This window comes from Aptenodytes patagonicus, chromosome 3, assembly GCF_965638725.1.
Source record: "Aptenodytes patagonicus chromosome 3, bAptPat1.pri.cur, whole genome shotgun sequence".
Lineage (NCBI taxonomy): Eukaryota > Metazoa > Chordata > Aves > Sphenisciformes > Spheniscidae > Aptenodytes > Aptenodytes patagonicus.
The window spans coordinates 68,524,579-68,545,905 of NC_134951.1; the positions used below are offsets into that span (position 1 = coordinate 68,524,579).

General features: G+C 38.1%; 1 protein-coding gene across 9 annotated transcripts in view; it reads right to left on the reverse strand.

The window, feature by feature from the left end:
- The window catches only part of REPS1 (RALBP1 associated Eps domain containing 1), a 71,006-nt gene that overhangs the window by 41,983 nt on the left and 7,696 nt on the right, over positions 1–21,327 (reverse strand). For all 9 annotated transcript variants that reach the window (XM_076333718.1, XM_076333717.1, XM_076333721.1 and 6 more), the window contains exons 2-3: positions 11,645–11,768; positions 7,042–7,238 (exon numbers count right to left, since the gene is read on the reverse strand). In XM_076333718.1, the coding sequence (XP_076189833.1) occupies positions 7,042–7,238; positions 11,645–11,768 (321 nt within the window). The remainder of the gene's footprint in view (positions 1–7,041; positions 7,239–11,644; positions 11,769–21,327) is intronic.

Below are 21,327 nucleotides of genomic sequence, written 5' to 3' on the forward strand. Positions count from 1 at the left end.
GAGTAGGGATTTATTGAAACTGTAATTACATACAGGTTCATTCACCCCTTATATATAGGTTAACATCAGCTATGTATCTTGACAACTTCTGACCCACTGCAAAGGCATTTTCATATACTCATGCCTAGAAAATGGTTTGTTGTACAAAGTTTCCACTTCAATTTTGCACTGAGCTTCACATTTTAGTAAACAGAGGCAATATGGTTCATTAGAACCACCTCTGTTCCTCAACTGCAACATACGCTCTCATAAACTGAGAGTGTATGTTGCAGCTGAGGAAGTAGATTCTTCACTTTCATCTGTCCGATCTATTAATAAAAGAAACTAATTTTGAAAGCCTGAAATATCCGGGATCAGATTTTTCTGAGTATTAGGGTACAGATGCTAACTTAAATGCTCTTCAAAATCCTAACATGTAACAACTACAACAGTTTGCCTAATTTGGGTTACTAATAACCCAGCGATTTTGAGTTTCACCAATTTTAACAGAAGTTACCCACCTAATCTCTTTGGGAACTTTGACAATTTTATTCACCATCTGCATACTGTAGTTGATGTATCATTTATTAGACCAGCTACTATTAAAATCTTATCTTGATAAACTGTTTTAGCACTTTCAATGAAATTATATTTAAACATTTAAAACACTAGCTTTTAACTTCTCTCCAAACAATCATAGAATCATTAAGGTTGGAAAAGACCTCTAAGATCATCGAGTCCAACCATCAACCCAACACCACCATGCCCACTAAACCATGTCCCTAAGCGCCTCATCTACACGTCTTTTAAATACCTCCAGGGATGGGGACTCCACCACTTCCCTGGGCAGCCTGTGCCAATCTTTAACCACTCTTTCAGTAAAGAAATTTTTCCTTACATCCAATCTAAACCTCCCCTGGCGCAACTTGAGGCCGTTTCCTCTCGTCCTATCACCAGTTACTTGGGAGAAGAGACCAACACCCACCTCGCTACAACCTCCTTTCAGGTAGTTGTAGAGAGCGATGAGGTCTCCCCTCAGCCTCCTTTTCTGCAGGCTAAACAACCCCAGTTCCCTCAGCCGCTCCTCATAAGACTTGTTCTCCAGACCCCTCACCAGCCTCGTTGCCCTTCTCTGGACACGCTCCAGCACCTCGACGTCCTTCTTGTAGTGAGGGACCCAAAACTGAACACAGTATTCGAGGTGCGGCCTCACCAGTGCCGAGTACAGGGGCACGATCACTTCCCTACTCCTGCTGGCCGCACTATTTCTGATATAGGCCAGGAACAAGCCTCAATAAAAGTCACAGCAATTACAACGTTCTGGTTTTTACTATCTTAAGACATTTATTTTTCCTCTTTACATTATTCCAGAAAACAGATCTAAATAAAAGCATGTTGACATAAATAGTTAATAACTATTTAACATTTTCTTGTTAAATCAAACTGCTGAGAATATTCTTCTCAATAACTAATAAAAAATACTGTTATAGCTAACAGGCAAAAATTAAGTAATCCACCTTAATTAAAAAAAATTCACATTAAAAAAAGTTGTAAAAAAGCATTATTTTCATCAAACTGGAATTACAAAACCAAGACACTATGAAGGACTCAACTTGGACTTTTTTGGACTGGTAAGTAGTTACTAAAATAGCATGTTAATTAAAAAAGGTGATGTGATATAATATATGGCCCTAAAAGAACCACCTTAGGGAAGGTAAGTCAAACAAACTGGCGTAGGCAACACAATACTGTGCTAAAGCAACTCTGGAGGGATCTCAACCTCAAAAGGGCATTGCAAGCATACATGAGTCAAATGAGATTATAAACCTTTTCCTGGATCTCACACCTCAGGCCAGAAGAAAGCCTCCTAAGGAGAATTCCAGAGACAATGAAGCCAGACATGGTATCCAAAGGGTAGCTCTAAGGGTGTTGTGATCCAGGTCCTGATACCACACAGCCTGCATAAGAGTCAGGGAACAGATCCATCATGAGGAAAGATTATGCTAGAGATGGTAATTGCATTGCAGAACCCATGTTTTTGCAATCAACTAGCATTCATACTGAAGAACAAAATAGTCCAAGGTTCAATGCGAACTTCTCCACATGCAGCACTACATATTTTTAGAGAGGGGAGGTGTGGTTCAGCCAATTACAAACTTGTTAGTCTGACCTCAACAGTTTGAAAGGTTTTAGACTAGGTTCTGAAGAAAATAATAATTAAAGACAGAGAGACAAACGGAAAAGGGATCAATCACAGCATGGGAAATTTTACTTAAGTTGGCTGATATTATTTTTGTGATTTTCTGGGCAAAGGAACTGCACTACATTTAACCTGAACCTCAGCATACTTCAGTGGAGTGCCATACAAGATAATTCCAACAATGTGGAGATTAATCCAAGAACCTAAGGTTCAAAAGAACTGGCTACAGAAGGAGCAAAGCTGGACTGTATTAGAATGGGAACTATGGGATTGAAGGGAAGTTTCTAATAATGCTTCTGAATGACTGATTTGGGGAATGACCTAATTTGATACTTTAGGTAACTGTTTATGCACACTAAATAGCATGCTGATGCATTCTGACAACAAATGTAAGGAGGCAGACAGATGGATTCCTTTCAGGACATATAGGTAACAGTAAACCATCAAGTTTAAAACATAAAATACAATTTCTTGCATAGTGGAAATTAATACCAAAATGCATAATCAGCTGAAAACAGAAGACTGGATGTACAGGTCAACTATCAGACCACTACAATATGTCAAACGTGACAGATTTGCTTTATTCACAGCTGCTAAGGTATATGAGATATATCAAGCAGAAGTAGGGAAGTACCCTACAAAATAGTATTCATACTGGTGAGATCTCATTTGGAACAAGAAATACAAATCTAAAAATATTTTCAGTAAGAACAAATTCAAATTGAATCAAAGGCAGAGAAGGATTATGAGGATTACTGGTAACTACTTCATGAGACGAAACTGAGACTATGGATTGTTTCGTCAAGCAAAACAAAGCTAAAGGGGAATACAACTGTTTTCCATTAAGCACTGGTGGTGTTCTGCAGCAAATACTAAGGACAAAGCTGTTAAAAGAACAGGTATTACCTGATCTGAGTAAAGTTAGGTGGGAATTCCCACCATATTCCCATGAATATTCCACTATATTCCTACTAAGACTCTGGAATAATTTTCCCCAACAAGACCAGTGTGGATAAAAGGTTGCGATTTCAAGAGAGAACCCTGATTGTTTTTAAAACGCATTATCTAATACAATTTCTCACAATAATAGAGGGTTAGACTCAGTGACACAACAGGTCATTTCCAGCTCTGTGCTCCTAAACAATTTTCTTAATAGCAGATACATTTTACCTGGAATTACCTGTTCAGTCTACAAAACGGAAGCGAACAGAAATGGACTACTGGCAAAACCTTAAAAGAAAGTCACACAACTTCTCACATAGTTAAAAAAAGTTGAAATGATCAAATTTTGACTGCTACAGGTGCCAAATTTGAGCTGTCCCCTCCTAAGGCTGCACTGATATGGCAATAAATCAATATAATCTAGAGTGCCAGTACTATGCTTCATGCACACATAGGTAGATGAGTACCTTTTATTTTCACCTGATATAGCAAGGTTCAGCCTATAAGCATTTGCCACATACATGTTTTTCAGCTGTTAGAGCCTCAACATCTGTTGAAACTAGCTACCCCCCTTTCCTGGAAAAGGTGGCAAGCCAGGTGAAAGTATCCTAAAGCAGTACCTGATCAACACCTGGATCACACTTAACAACACTGCAAGAAGTATTTGCTTTTTGGCTTTAACAACAAAACACAAACCATCCAAAGGCATTATCTAACAGACTGATATTGAGAACATTTAGTCACTTGTAAGCTACTTTCAGAAGATCAAAAATAATTCCTAATCGCAGCGTTGCCGCTTCTTCTAAGAAACTGCTTTCAGTACATTTGACTTATTCCTTTAAAAAAAAAAAAAGCTTCCATCTACAATGACAACTCCTAATTCTACTAGAATTTCTTTTTAAAAAGCACAAGAACTCAACAGAATCTAGATTCTCAAGATCAGCCTAAATTAACATTTTTAGCAGCATAGCTGCTACTACCAAGGCAGAGAGATATGTATATACACCATGGTTAACATACCTATGTCAACAAAAGTGCTCGTATATATGTCACATTGTCAGCAGAAGTGTTCCAATCTACTTAGCCTCTACTATTTAGGAAGGAGAAATTATGCCAGCAGAAAAAAAAAATTTCCCCCAATGTTTTATCTCCGCTAGGATGTGCTGTCAACATGCTGTCTAGTGAGTAAAGGCGTATTTCACTATTTGGTTTGACTCCTAGAATCAGTTCTGCAGCTTCCATGACAGCTGGGCATGACTTCAGTCATCTTCTATTAACACTAACAATATTAAAAAGATACAAACTCCTGGCCATTACTATATTTACTTGGCCATTATAAACTAAAAATGCCACCACAAAAATGGCTAGAGACAGAAAAAGGATGTTACTGAACTTAGTTCACGCCTACTTTAAAAGATGAACTCATTTATAGCTACTCTTTGGAAACACAATCTGATTGCCATTTCCTGATGCCCTGCCTCCGAGTGAAGCTCACTGAGGGGGAACTGCCAAAACAATGCATTGATAAAGAAACAGTTTTAGCTAGGACATTTCAGTAGACAATAAGTTAAATTCTTTTACATAAATTATTTGTAATTATAAGATATTAACCTATGCATGACAAACCTCGCCAATATGGAAAGCTGCACATGAATGAACCCAGTTTTTAAAGATTAAGATATCTTATGATTTCATACAAATAATACTTCAGCCAGAGCATTTTATGAAATCAATGTATTTTGAAGTGCCAGGCATATTAGCAAAGCCAGTAAACAGTTTAAGAAAAAAAAAATCAAAACCCAAACTCACTAATGGAGTATCTAACAGCTACATGATGAGCTCTAAAAGTGAAATATCCAAGCTTGACTTCGACACTTAAATTCCTCCAGAAAGAACAGTGATCCCTAGGAAAATGACATGCTGCAATTTACTTCTCAGACTTCAGCTCTTCTCATCCTCATCACTGAAAGAGGTGGCATACAATGAGGATTCACAATCTGAACTTCTTTGTAGATTTTGTAAATCTGAGTGGTATCTCCAGGTAAAGACAACTGGATCAGCAATTTCTACAAAAACATGGCTAAAAACTGTATCCATCTTTTGGAAAATAACCCAATTAGAGTATTTATGTGGTTAAGCAAGAAACCTGGGCTCAAGCCCCTTTCTCAGCCTAAGGGGATTCAAATTCTCAGCTTTTTTCTAACGTGGTGTCCGAATCAATAAATATTAGGCTGGGACAAGAAGGCTGCTTGAATGGATTCATTGTACAGTCAGAAGTGTAGAATCAGACACAGAAAATGCAGTTTTACAATAGGGTGCAAAATCAGACAATAATTCCCTGATGTTATAGATCATGAATACAGCTTAAAACTGCTGGACTCAATGCTGTGCTGTCTGTTGCATTTGCTCCAAGTCTTTTCTGGGCCAGATCTCTCAAAGAACTTATATACACAGACTTTCTTTATTCCGATGACCCCATACGGTCTTGTGTGAAAGAGATACCAAGCTGCTTCTATCAGCCAAGATGGAGAAATGAAATCTGGATGCTTATACAACTTTGTGACTATGTGGCTGCTTTATCCAGGACTTGAAGACCTCAAACACCAGATTTTTTTTTTTGTTATTTTAAAGTTAGACCAGTACAGATTCCTGTATCAAATTACAGCTGTTCACTAAATAAACTCAACACCATGATGGAAGCATACAAAACACTATTTAAACCAAACTAAAACCCCATCATCAGATCAAGGAGATCTGCAATAGTTGATTTCTTCATGAAGCACTTGGGAGCTCTCTCAAACACACCTAACCAAAACTAGACAACGACAAGCTATCTTCAGATCTACTGCAAGCCCTTCTTTCATTACAGTCCCCATCTCCAGTTTGGGAGAAAGGAAGCGGCAGCCAAACACTGATTATGGATGGCCGCTGCTAATTTGCTTTTTCTTTATATTGGATCAGTCTGGGTTATTCCCAGAGAGATTAATAAATGTTTACGAGTGATTCCTTGATTCCCAGAGAGATTAAGGGATGCTTGCAAGTTCCTTGATTCTTTACAAAACAAGCCCAGAAAAGAGTATACCATGGGGAAGAAAACACGTCATTCAACAGTTATGCACAGACACATACACCCATCAAAATTTAGTATTTGCACTCAGTGTTCTTGCTTGCAGAAAAGAATCAGAAGAGATTTCCCCATGGAAAGAGAGTGTAAAGACTGTAAAAACCAAGGAATTCTGAGGAGGCACAGAGTTGTAAGCCTTTACAGTTTTCATTTATTCAGATATCCTGTAGCTGAAGATGAAAGAACCAGTGAGCAAAAGGGAAATCAGTTTTCTCATTATTAGAACACAATAAAAAGCTATGTGAAAACTTCTGTCTTATTTTTGGTTCTCATTGTCTCTACTTAACAATTAAATAGTTCAACAATAAAATGTAAGGCAGAGAAAAGTAACTATGAGACTTTAAAAAAATTTTTCTAAATAAAGTATTTCAGATTTAAAGGTATCGGAGCGTGTTGAGGAACTAGAAACCCAGTCTTCCATGGCATTCAGTACCACTGTTCCAGCGACCAGGAAGCCAACATGAACTATCTAATAAACGAGGTATTAACATCATAATGATTACAACTTGGTATTTGCTATCATATCTTGCACACTGATTTTCTTTTCTGTCTCAATTTGTTGTCCATTACCACCAATATTTTAAACACAGATTATAAGACTTCATAAAAAAGCGTCTCCTACATGCAAGTATTTCAGAAGCATAATGTGGTATAATGTACACCAGTATGGTTTTTTGGGTTTTGTTTTTTTTTTTAAAAAAGAAACTATATTGAAAGCTTAGAAGCCCTATCAAATTGACACCTATGCAGCAAAGTAGTGGTTAAGAGTCCCATTTAATCTTTTAAGTTAATTTACCTGTTGATCAGTTGATGTACGTTGCTGAACTGCATCATGGCTCACAGAGCCTTTTTTGACTTGTATCCTGCCAGGTGGAGGAGGAATTACACCTGAATATGAAGCTGGATTATCAGCATCTGAAGAATACAAGGCTGTGTGTCTTGATTCTTGTTCATTCTTTGACACAACAAATCTGGGAAGAGGGAGGTCCTTTACTGTTAAAAAAAAAAAGAGAGCAGGCCATTTACTATACAGAAGTATGATGCTTAAAAATAAAAATGCACTTCTATTTTGTAGTTAAAATTTCACACGTGCCTCAATTACTTAAACACTGAGACTGCCACTACAGTCAAGCCAACATATGCCAGTTGGAAAAAAGCAAATACCCCTTCTGCATTATATTTCACGATTCTGCTACCCAAGTTCTGGTTTTGGTATACAAAGAGGACTTCACATAGCTCCATAACAGTTTTACAGAATCACAGAATAGTTTGGGTTAGAAGGGACCTCTAAAGGTCATTTCGCACTAGAACTCTGCATTAAATGCAGTAGCAATCAGATAATCTGGATTTAGCTCATTTTTTCTTAGTTTTGCCAACATTTAATTATTGAAGTGTGATTTTCAAAATTTATCTACCATTTCTAGCACATATATAAAATTAGAGAGTCTACATACAGAATGGTTCATCAGCAAAACAAATGCTAAAATACTGCAGTATATTCAACATCACCTTTTAGTGAGCTGATGTCATGTTTATATTTACAACAGATAATATAATCTAGTCTTATTGCAAAAACTGCAACTATTGCTTAAACACATCTGTGTATACATTTCTACAATAGAAGCTAAATTAGCTGTTTTACTGGGTACAACTGGGAACATTCCAATATCGCCTCACTTTGTTACAAACACCTATAAAGCAAAGTTTCTACAAAATGCTAAGAGGTCCTTAGCTTTATGTACCACAGTTCAGAGTAGTCTGATACAAAAATGAGGCTACATAAGTCTTTATTTTTTCTCTGCAAGATTTCTACCATTTTTCTTACTCACAACCACACCTTTCTTACTGGTCCACTGTGAATAAAAAACTGTGAATTTGCAATACACCTCCCTTGCAAATTATTTTTCCAACACAACACAAATTTACAAGCACGGCTCAAATTTAATTTCTCTTGTTGACTGCTTACATTGATTACTTTCGGTATTGAAAATGAGTCGGTAGTACTAACAACCGTATTAAAGTATGAGATGAAATTGCATACATTTTATTACATAATACATTTTTTGTTTATATTTTATGTTTATTACATAAACATTAAACTGATTTGTATTTGAAGAGTGTCATTTGAATCTATATTATTCAACAACTATACACACCTTTATGTAACCATCCAGTATTAAAGAATAATGCCTCAGTAAGAACATAAATTCTTGATTTAAGCCTCTGTCACTAAGCACAACTCCATGTGCCAAACAGCTTTCATCGGAGGGAAGGATCATGCAGCACAGCCTCTTTGCTAAATTTGTGGTTACCCATCACATGGAAACACTGTTAAAGCAATTCCTGATGCCTTCCTCATTCCTAGATGCCCATTTTCACATTAGCATTGTACCCCATGTTGCACTAGGAAGGTTATTCACGTAGCTAAACAGTGAACAACAGCCAGCCAAAAAGTGAAAAAGGCACTGCATACAAGTGAAAATTTGTATGCTTGCAAAACAGGATAATACAGACGCTAGAACATCCAACTGACACAGGGGAAGTCTATGCAATCGGTTGCTCCAACATGAGGCTTTGGCATGAGATATCTAGCACTATTTCACAAAATAATATAGAGGGCTCAGAAGGAACACAAAATACTCTATTGCCTTCTTTAAAAACAAGACTAGATAAATATAGGTTTGTTTTGCTGTACTAAGTTTCTACATGGCCATTTGAAATCTGCCATTTTTACCTCTCTCCTCTCTGTCTTTTCCCTGTAACAGCAGAAAAAAACCTTATTTTAACACTACAACATTTGTTACCATTCAGAAATCCCTCAATTATAAATGCAATAGCTGTTATGAATAGAATTAAATCTTGATATTGACTAAATCAGAAAGTTCTCTGTTCTTTTTATGCCCTCATCCTTGTTAATATTTTCTTCCACCAAAAACTGTATTCCATACTTAGAAACTGCTTATTAATTTCTCAATTTTTAGCTTCCGGGAAGCAAAATTTTCTGGGACAGCAAAGGAACAACAGATTTAGAGGCTTGTAGTATAATAACTAAAGCCAGTATTTTTACTACACTGCACATCTGAGTAACCAAAAAAGCACTTATTTAACTAAGAATCAACTGGATGACACTTGTGTTGGATGGACTTAGTACTCAAAATTTGACTGTAATCTCCACTCAGCAACTCACATAAAGCAAGCTTCCTGTCTACTTAAGAGAGACAGTGAACCAAAGAGCAAAAGAAACAAGAAGAGAAGGGGAGAGAAAATACCAAGACAAAAGAGCGAATAACATTAAGACAATCATTGAATAAAACATACATAGAATGCAGAGCTAAAAAGTAGATGTCCTAAAATATAAACTTTTAACTAATTGTAAATGTTTTACTTTGAAGAGAGAAAGAGTATACGGTTTAGTTTGGGATGGCTCTAACAGTTCCTCTTCAAGACCTCTTGGAGATGGACTGTGGGCAGAAGCCAGCTGGCCAGGCTGCTGAACCCCAGTTTTCAAAGGAAGGTAACCCAAGCTCAGAATCATTTTATGAGTCTTCAGCCTGCTGTATTTTAGCTGTTTAGTAGCTGCTACAACAACACTTGAATCATCCTAGGAGCAGGAACTTCATAGACAGGACTGGAACCACTGCAACCAAGGCAACAGACAACCAAAGCTAAAAACAGTTAGGGTAAAAATAAATGTTCTGTCAATTGTACTTGTATTTAGTAGGTTTGGAAGCAGTTACAGAAACTTATTCCTAGAAGTCTAGAAACCATTACAAGTATTTCTAGTATCGTCATGAAACAAGGAAATGTATTCCATTATAAAAGTTCCAATGGCCGCTAATTTTACAGCAATATATTTTATATTTTGGAATTAATTCTGTACCTTCATTTCAATTCCCTCCTTCAAATTTCTTCCGATTTTTTTTTTAATAGGAAAGCTCCCTCCAGTTAAGGTATCTTGCATTAAAATAAAACCAAGCATATAAAAGCCCTGGAAAAAGCTACATACACAGATTTAATCTTTGCCTTCTTCAATGGGTATTTGATGAGAAATCCCACAATTGTTATATCAAGTCCCAGTTCTATCAGATATTAAGAGTTGAAGGTCCCTTTTCCCTTCTGATTCTAGGGCATTCCACTACAACTTGCTGAAGCTTTAGATTTGGGAACACTCATCGGGAAAACCAGGGAAACGGTTTATAAACATAGGGTGGCTTATCAGCAGAAAGGAACTTGAATACTAGCAAAACGTTGACTGAAACCATGCACTTTTCCAAAAAGCTACAAAAAACCATGAAAGCAGTATATACCGTTTGTACAAGCCTAGAATAAACGTAACTGTAAAAGTATACACGATGATTCCTTTCTTTTTTATAGCTTTGTCAAATACTTCAGTCCTATCAGATTGTTTTTAACATAGTCTCCTTAACTACTCTGTTTAAGCTATATCCTTTAGACACAAAAAACTCCTAAACTTTCTTGTAATTACTAGCATATATAAATGATATCGTAACATGTATTCTACAGACATAAAAATCTACTAGGGAAGTCATCTTAATGCAAAGCTGTGCTCCAAAGATACCTCTAAGTTGTGAGTTGTGTACTATGCTGCAAAGGGCTACAGTGGCTTAAAACTCACTACTGTGTCTTCCTAAATCTCTCTTCATCTCACAGAGCAACATCGACATGTATCCACTTATGTCACTCAGAAGGCTACAGCAGAGCCTCATATCAAAGCTCTTTCTGCTGTTCTGAACCATCTTCTTAGCATGAGTCTTTCTCCTGTTCCTATTTCACTACCAACACCACAGCTGACCTTTGAAAAGCAGGATAACAGGTGTTTTGGCTGGTAACAGACTTCAAACATCTTTTACAGGTCAGGTTTTTCACTAGAAAAATCAAACCACTAATCTTCATACTTGTGCTAAGAAGGAAGAAAACTGTCAAACCAAGTGCGAAGGAATGTGACTTTAGAAAAGACGACCTTTCACTTGTTGCAATCAAGGCTTCATTAACTCAGCAACTACAAAAGCCTGCAAATGTTGCATTCTTTTCATTCCAATTCACATTAGTCCTATTAGTACTTTATTCAGAGGATATATCACACAAGTTCTCACATTCGTAATCTATAGAATGAACTTGTACCTACACAACAGTCAGTAGTAGTTGTTCATTTACCCCATGATGAACACAGTATTTATTCAATAAGAGCAAGGTATTTCACCACATTTATTGCATAGTAAGAATACACTCCCTCATAGTCTCTCCACAATTTTTTTAAGTTAGCAACATGTATAGAAAGACACACCACACTAATTTACAAGGTTACTCTACAACAATCTGTGAGCCAAGTACAATAATTCTGCTTAGCAACTCAATTTCCCCCCCATCCTGTGATTTACCTGTATTTAAGCTTTCCACTCTTAGAGGGAGACCAGATTGGGCCACAGCAACAAGTTTCAAAGCAATGTAAAATTGACTTCTTCCAAAATAGCCGAGTCTTGTTGCACCACAGAGCTCCATAATCTGAAACAAAACACAGTTACTTGTACAAAGAAACTTAAAACACAAACTGCTCTACAGAGGCGATTTCATACATTTAAGAGCAGCATGCCTTGCATTAAATGCTCTTAACAACTTCCTATATACTGTATTTCAGTAACAACTTCACATGCAATCTCTAAATATTGTGACATGAGTCAGAGTATGTGATTCCTCACAACCAGCAAAAGCACCAAGTCTAAAACTTAAGTTTTTCCCAATTATCCACCTTTTCTTTCACCTAGGCTTTAGAGGTTCTACAGAGTTGATACGAGATAGAGTAAGAGAGCATAACTGGGGTCATGTTCCTTTTTAAAACAAACAAAAAACCGCCCAAAAACCGTCAAGAAAGCACATAATAAACATCCTATGTCACTATTAGCTATTCCATTAGCAGCTATATTGTCTATCTGCCTTTAGTAACTGCAACAGAAAAGGAATAGCATTCAACATTTTTAGTATTATGTTGTCAGATGTAATCCAGAAACACAAAACGAAGATTTTCAAATAATTCTCAAAATTGAGCAGTGTGTTACTGATCAAGTTAGAGAAATAGCCTGCCCCTAAATTTCTCCCTGAAGAATTTCAATGACGAGGTTAGAATTTATAAAAAGTGAAAAAGCTAGACAATTGCAAATGACACCTTCCAGCCTTTTCTGATATAGGCTTGCTATAGTTCAACTTTTAACATACAAAACAAACCTCTGAAGTATTCATTCAGAACACATAGAAGTATCTACACATATGCATGGATTTCAGCATTGGAGGAGAATGCAGAACTTCAGGTTCTCCAAACAATGCCACAGATGCTGTTTCATTTAAGAAATACAACAAAGAATTGGTGTTATTTTATTCCCTTTTCTTCCCCTGGTGTTCTATATGACGGAAAGGTGGTTTTGTCTTTTATTATGAATTTTGAGAAATTTTGGTTCCTCCAGACAGCAGCCATGTATTCAAACATACTGACTGCACACCCCTCCACATCGAAGACCTGCAAACTTGCTAAGGGTGCAGTCCTGCTTGTGCCAGGTCACTGATAAGATACTAAGCATGACACACCCCAAATCAGACTCTCCGACTGTCAATCAGACTGTCTTTTTATCTACCTACCAGTCTCATCTAGGCTGTAATGTTCCAAATGAGACACAAAGATGCTCTCGGACACCATTGTGAAAGCCTTGTTGACGTCAAGGTAGATGACATCACTGCTTTTCTTTCCTCAACCACAGTTCAAGTTTTTCCATCACAGCAGACAATCTGGCTGACAAGTACCCTTGGTAAATCCATGCTTGCTAATCCTAATTACTGTTTTCACCTTCATATGCCTAGAAATGGCTTCCAAGCAGACTTGCTCCACAATTTCTCAGGGACCAAAGTACAGCTGACCAGCCTGCAGTTCCCCAAATCAACCTTCCTGCCCTTCCTGAAGACAGCTGCAACACGTGTTTCTCCAGTCATTGAGGCCCACCGCTGATCTCCACAACTATTCAAAGAGAAAGCTGACTTGCAATGAACATTAGCTAGCACTCTCAGCACGCTCAGAAGCATCCTATCTAATCCCATGAACTTGATATTTCTCAAGAGATCCATCAATAATCTGTACTACTACTAGTTTCTCTCCTCCTTCAATCCCACCTCCAGGCACAAAGGCCCGTAAGACCTTGTCTGTGAAGATCAGTGCAGAGAAGGCACTGAGAATCTCAGCCTCATCTACATCCATGGGTGCGAATTTCTCTCTTCACCCTTCCCACCAGAGCTCAGTCGTAAGCTCCCTGTTTGGCAAATCTGGTTTCTTGACACATCTGCTCATTTACCTAACTCCTGGGATGGACTGTTACTGGGCTTAGAGAAAGCTGTCCTGAAAGGATGAGGAGCCCTGCTTGCAGGCAAGTTCCAACTGAAAAAGTCAACTACCTTTTCACATAGCAGCAACTGAACCACATGATCCATGAGGAGTTAGTCTGTATGCTTCAGCACTGCTGAAACAGAAAATTGTCTGATTTACAGAGTTACCAAAGTCTAACAGATGGGTTTATTAACTACAGCTGAGCTAGATATGGCTCAACAAAGAGCTGCTTGGGTATTTTCCTACCATGCACCAGGATTCTAGGACCTCATGAAAATAAGCTGTTGTAAAACCTGTCACAGGAAGGTGTGACAAGTTGACAAACACTTAGTCCCAAAGTCATCCCAAGAGGATCAGCAGGTCTAGGGCTGTGCATGCAGCTCAAATCCTGCTGGACAGAAGCTAGCTACATTAAATCACTTGGCTATGTCTGCATTGCACTTCCCACATTGTCCTACAGTACCTGTGTTATTTGTATTTTCCCATTACAGTGTTTCTGTAACATGATGTCTGGACAGAAGTCAGGGCATTTTCTAAAGTTCAATAACTAAAAGAAAATAATTCTTGAATACAATACGAGTTTCAATAGGTTGGTTGGACTACAAAAAGTGCCACGAGGAAAGAAGTGAGTCTAAATTGACAGGTGACAATTCAAACAATAAAAACTCTGAGGCATCAACATCTAAAATAAATTGCCTGTACCCAACCTAATGCCAAAAATAATTACACTAAGTTTAAATAACTGGCAGAACAAAAGCAGTGGAGATTCAAGAAACAGCTAGCAATCAAAACCAGTGCTACAGCAAGAGCAATTCCTTTTTTTAAAGCACTATATCCTGGAAGACTGATTAACATCCATGTACTTGACTACACCTAACACAGAAAAAGCTTGTGGATCCAGTGGCCTAGCACTGACATGAATAACTGAGCAGACTCTGGAAAAGCTTCTTATGAAAGGAAGCAATGATGCAGGCATTTGGAGCCTATGGAATCATTAGGCAGTAATGGCTTTGAGCAATTTCAAAGCCAGTGCTGGACTAGAAATTACCTTGTTTGGAGCTAGTCAGTACTGCCAGACTGAAAAAACCTTCAGTTAAAAACTGAATTAATAATTAAGCTACCATGGCAGATAAGTATTAGAAAGGAAAGACAAGCGTGGATTCAAAGTAAATAGGTATAAATGTAGAAAATCCGCCAGACGTAAGTATCAAGAAAAGGAAAAAAACTAAGGTACAAAAAAAACCCCAACGAAAAAGAATGCCCTTATGCTGCTGAACAAGTAGCTGTCAAATCCACCCATAGCTAGCTAAAGGAGTCCTCTATTTCAAACACAGAATATAACCCAATCAGAAACATGACTGAAGGTTGAGTAAAATCATTAAATGCAAACATGTAGTGGAGACTCCTCTGCTGACTGACAGCATGCTTGAACATACACAAAGCAGCCTACCTATAATCTCCTTGAAGGAGGATTGAAACATTCAACAGGTAATAAGCTATACTGATGGGGCGGGGGGGGATAAAAAAAAAAATCAAGGGATTGGTTCTCTGAGATTTATGTTTAGGGCTTTCATCTTCTTAGGAAGAGAGAGTATAAGGAATTTCCTTACACTCTTCAAGGAATGCAGAGCCATCTTCAAGACAAAATGCTCCATGACTGTTTTCATCTCCTTAGATATTAAGGTCCTGAGGTCACACTACTGCAGTTAACCAGATTAAGGCCAACAACTCTGTGAAGCTCCAGAATTGCTGGAAGCTGTTGATACAAAAGAACCTCAGTGCAGTAGCTGTAAATTATGAAATTGCACACTCAGTCATCATACTGCAAAGAAGTAACAGCAGCATCAACAGCATCAGGAGTTGGCACAGATAAGACATGCATAGGAAGCAGTATGTTGACAAAGGGCACCGTTTCAAACACATACCTTCCAGAACTCTTACAGGTTTCAAATAAGAGGTCCTTGAACTTGGAAAGGTTTGTGAACCAAAAAAAATAAGACCTGAGGACCTTTAAAAATTCCAGGTGAAGTGGAACCAATCACATCTCTATCAAATGTGGTGAAATGCACTTTCCAGAACTCAGAAAACCTCTCTGGAAGAGTATTCCAGAACGTCACAGTCCCCCTGCCCCCAGGTTCTTCCACAAGGCAAATCAAGCCCATTATCTGTAAACATTATTTATGCAAAAGTACAACAGTATTTAAGCAGGGATGACTTCAATAGTAAAACAACAAATGCAGTAACATGCATTCCACCTACATAGTAAAGATAAAAATATTTCATCTGCTTGGAGAGCATTACTGAAGTACCTACTGTTCCATACCAGAGGGTGGTAAGAGGCAAGACTTTAATGCAACTTTTGAAGGCTGGAAGTTACAACACACATCGTGTATGCTGACAGGAGAGGGGAGCGAACAAACTCAAAGGAGGACCTTTTGTATCACCTCATCTGAACTAGGACATTAACACAAGTCTATCCACTAAAAAAAAAAAAATCACATTTTGATACGAAGCAAGAAAGAAGAACTGGGATTCAGAGTATACATTTTGGTCCTGATTTTATTAACACATTCTTAATTTGAGGTATTCTAGTAGTCCTACTGTGACCTGGCAGGAATTTTCATGTTTGTATTGTTGGTGTAAAACTTTTTTTTTTAATTAAGAAACACAAAAGAAACCCTATGTAGGATCACAGAATAGTTGAGCTTGGAAAGGTCCTCTAGATATCATCCACTCCACTTCTGCTGCTCAAAGCAGGCTCAGCTACAGCAGGTTGCTTAGAACCGTGCCCAGTTGGATTTTGAGTATATCCAAGGAGGCAGACTCTAGAAACTCTCTGAGCAACCTCTTCCAGTGTTTGATCACCCTTACAGTAAGAAAGTTTTCTCTTATGTTTAAATGAAACAATCACCAGGAACAATATCATATAAACCATGGACCAGAGGTGCAAAACAAGTTTTCGCATTCATTTTACAATATTTGATACAAACTTGAGTTAAACCAGACCAAATGAATACTTGTGCTTCAGTATTTAGTACATGATTTTTCAGTTTTACTGTGCATATTGACAATAACCTTTTAATGAAAAGCAAGCAATACATTAAAAAAAAGCTAATGGTTTACTTCAGATTAAAAAAAGCTGAAAAATTAAAAAGAATAACCTGCATTCAGTTTTAGGTTGTTTAATAAAAAGGTAACTATGATTACAGGTCGATTTTGATTCACAGTTTAAAATGAAAAACATCACGTCAACAATGTTATTCCTGTATCCCATATGCAGCAATTTATTGATGAGAATTCTAAAGCTCTTTGCAAACTTAAATAGGTATGACATGATGTTTTCCAAATTAAAAGTTTATTGGAATACAGCCTCAAATTGGTATATATTGGTGTATATATATATATACATACATACAGCCTCAAATAAATATGCTGTCCTACAGAGGTGCTCTCCTGAAGTCATGTTATCCACTCACCTCAGCTACAACAAAAATTAACCATATCTCTACAGTGTAATGTAATCTGGGGATGTAGAAGGGAAGTTGAAAAAGTATTTCCTAATCTTTGCTACTGTAACAAAAAAAACCTGACCATCACTACATACCAAAGACCTATGAAAACCTCCTTCATGCTTTTTTCCTAGATTGAATACATTTCTTTCCTCACAATTCGTTACCTTCTAATCTTGTTATTCTGCAACCACTGTTCAATAGATCAACTCCTGTCACTTCATTTATCTCAATCTGTCTCACTAATTGCAGACCACAGCTTGACACAGTTTTCTAACTACAGTCTCACCTATCATCAACTGGACAAAGCAATACTGATTAGTTATTCATCAAGAATTTTTAACGTTTCTTCAGAAGAGTCTCATTTGACAGGTAGCTTCTCAGATGCAACAGTTGTGACAGCACTGCATAGCAGGAACAAGACAGAGAACTGATAAAGATCCTTCTTTTGATGAGTTATTTTTAACCAAGTCAAGTCTTTGACCTAGTTCTCCGCAAGGCTCCACAAACCTTGGCACATGGTGGCACACAAGAAAAAAAAAAAATTGGAGACAGGACAAAAAAAATGCCACTAAAAGAAACAGTTCAAGTATTGCTCTGAATTCTATGTTTCAGCACTATTGGCAGTATATGACAAACATTTAAACAGTCTTAAAACTATCCGAAGATCATTTGCAAAATGCATTTATGAAGGATATCGAGAACTGCTATATTTAATTCAATAAGTGTGAAGTAGGCAATGTTCATGTGCTGAACAGCAAATATAATATTACCTCTAATACATACATTTATCTTATTAGGTACTTAAGAAGCGTAGTAGTAAATATACTTAATTAGTTGATGCTAAGAATTCCCAGGCACAGGGTATATTTGGGACATTGTTGTACTTTGTTGCATAATGAATAGTAAGGTCTTCGTTTTAAGTCTTACTGAATGTTCCATGAAGATGGATCTCAGTCAGTGCCACAAACCTGGCTTCAGAACACAGACCTTTAAAGAAATAAAACCAATAGTATTGGAGGACTTCCAAGACGACACATGCTCTCTGGCAATGAACTATTTAGAGTCTCCTCCTGTCTGAGCCTCTCCTAATACTCCTCCGCCCTTGATTTTCACACTGCATGTATCCACAGTGGAAGCAGACTGCTAAAACACTAACAGGAAGAAAAAACTACTCATCAGCTCTGACAATTAATTTTCTATAGATGCTTAGAACTAAACTTTCCTATTCCACAGGTCATTTCAGGTTCATACATACATATATTCCAATCAAATGAAACTTCAGAATTAATCACATCAGAAATAAAGTTAATTAGCTGGTCAAAAAATGATCCAGTATTTTAAGCCTCAGAGGAATGATTCTGCCCCTGTACTTTGGGATCTGTTTTACAAGGATGTCCACTCCCTAAGTAAGGGTTGGCAGATTTGGAGTCATGCTTTCACTCTGTTAATAGAAAAGCAGCAGACAAAAGCACTGAAAATTTAAAACTCTGATTTATGACAGATGCACATAATAAATACATCTCTTAACAAGTGAATATGTTGAACACCACACACACAAAAAAAACCGCACAGAATTTTCACCTACTGTAGTACTTTTTGAACCGGTTATATTTTAGGTCATTCCTGACTTCAACCCATTCCAAAAGCGGTCTGCAACATCTCCTATTGTTCCTGGTAGCACATATGTTCATGGCGGATAAGCCTCACAGTAGCTTTGATTTTTCCATTTGCAATCAAAGTTTGTGGTCTTGCTAACAGCTCCTGCAGAAGCTGTTACAAGCCATATACATGAATCTTACCTGCAGAGCCTTATGCAGAGCCCCACAGCTGTCTAGCGGTCAGTGGTTCCCCTCTTGATTTGGCAGTACATGGTAACCACCATCAATCAATCCAAAGATGAGGCAGATGCACCCTACATGCAACTACAAAGAAGTTCAAGATACTGATTTAGACAGGCCATTTCTCCAAAGATCTGGAGCCATAGACTGTCCTACTCGACTATAACTCATAAACAAATTATTGCCAAATACCCTCAAAAAGAGGACAGAATAAATAAGCTTATGCCCTTCTGACATTTTCAATAGCACCAACAAAGGAAAATCCAGACAGCCACAGGAACACTCACTTAGAAGTAAAAACTCATAGCGGGGAGACCTCAAGGCAGAGTTGCTCTTTGCTTGCATTAAGATTCTCTCTACTGCTTTTTTCTGGCAGAGTAGATGCTCATGAGAAAGGTACTTTACGAGTAGTAATGGTAATAAAGCAGCAAGAAGAACTAGAAATAAAAAATCTGAAGCAGCAAGAGACAGCCTGGGGACCTTCAAGAACCATTTTTAATTCTTGATGCATAAAGTGAGGTTCTTTTAAAAGGAGCTATTCCACATACCTGTCTCCTCTTCCTATGCAATTTTACATTACTGCTTAACCTAAATAGCTCCTCCCTCCTCTACTCTCAGCTGCACAGTTCCCCATTCCTAAGCACTAACCGTTGCTCATCTATCTGATCACACAGTACGATTACTCCACTCAGCAAGCCAGCAAAACGTTGCTGTCTTAGTTATCTGCCCTTTTATTAGAATCATAGAACAGTTTGGGTTGGAAGGGACCTCTAAAGGTCATCCAGTCCAAGCCCCCTGCCATGGGCAGGGACATCTTCAACTAGATCAGGTTGCTCAGAGCCCCGTCCAACCTGACCTTGAATGTTTCCAGGGATGGGGCATCCACCACCTCTCTGGTGGGTAACCTGTCCCAGTGCTTCACCACCCTCAGCGTAAAAAATTTCTTCCTTCTATCTAATCTAAATCTACCCCCCTTTAGTTTAAAGCCATTCCCCCTTGTCCTGTCGCAACAGGCCCTGCTAAAAAGTTTGCCGCCATCTTTTTTATAAGCCCCCTTTAAGTACTGAGAGGCTGCAATAAGGTCTCCCCAAAGCCTTCTCCTCTCCAGGCTGAACAACCCCAACTCTCTCAGCCTTTCTTCACAGGAGAGGTGTTCCATCCCCCTGATCATTTTCGTGGCCCTCCTCTGGACCCGCTCCAACAGGTCCAGAGCTGGACGCAGTACTCCCGGTGGGGTCTCACCAGAGCAGAGTAGAGGGGCAGAATCACCTCCCTTAAAATGAATCTGTCTACGGTACAGCCAGTACTCAGCAGCTACAAGATACATGGGAACATGTGGCTGGTAGCAATAGTTTGTTCATTTGACTCTAAACTTCTTGTAAGACTGCAGCCTCAAGAAAGTTGTGTGCTTTGCATTTAAGAGGAGCAGAAAAGGCTGAAATGAGGCAACTGAACAGAACGTCACATCAAGAGCACTTGCAACTCCACCTTCTTTGCCTTGCCCAAAGAAATCCTCCTTAGAAGGGAAAGATATATTCACATATCAGGCTGCTAAGAATTGCCCTCAAAACAAGGGTGTCTCCTTTCTCCTGGTGGTGCCATGAAGAGTTCAAGCAATATGAGATGACGAAACACACTTTAGGAAGAACTCTCAATGCCTGAGCCAGTCTGTGATGATTTGAGACTCCAGAATGATTCACTCAAGCGACTTTTCTGGAACAAACGGTAGCAGCCAAAGTATCCATATAAGCACCAAGAAAGCATCTAGCTTCAGCAGGCAGAGATATTTTACAGCAATAATATATTTAGTATTTCAAATTATTACTCCAATAACAAATAGTGCAAGGGAGGTCATGCGGATGTTCTAACTGTAGATGCTCCTGCCATGCAGCATTAAGTTGAATATTTTTCCTGCAAAATTTCTACTTAAGTGCTAAATGCTGAAGAGAGCAGCATTTATATAGACATTCTGATTCCTTTCAGACCTCATTTATAATTGAAGCATTCCAGTGATTGATATTCTTTGCTAATAATTATTTTCTTACTTTTTTGATTTTAATATTTTCTCCACACATCACCTTTCATCACTATGCCAGAACAAACGCAAGACAGAAAAGCAAAGAATGGACACAAGCTTCTGGCTTTTTGCTAATGGAAAATGAAGATTAAGGCATCGTCTGATCCCAGAATTAGTGGTCATGCTGTGGCCTGGCTAAATAGGACTGCTCAGATCTGGTCTTGTTATTCCTGAGCACTTCCATACAAGTCTACCTGAAGCTACTGTGCCCATTACTTTACGCTGCTTTCCCATCTCAATCGTTTTTCCTCCGAGCAACAATTTGATCAAC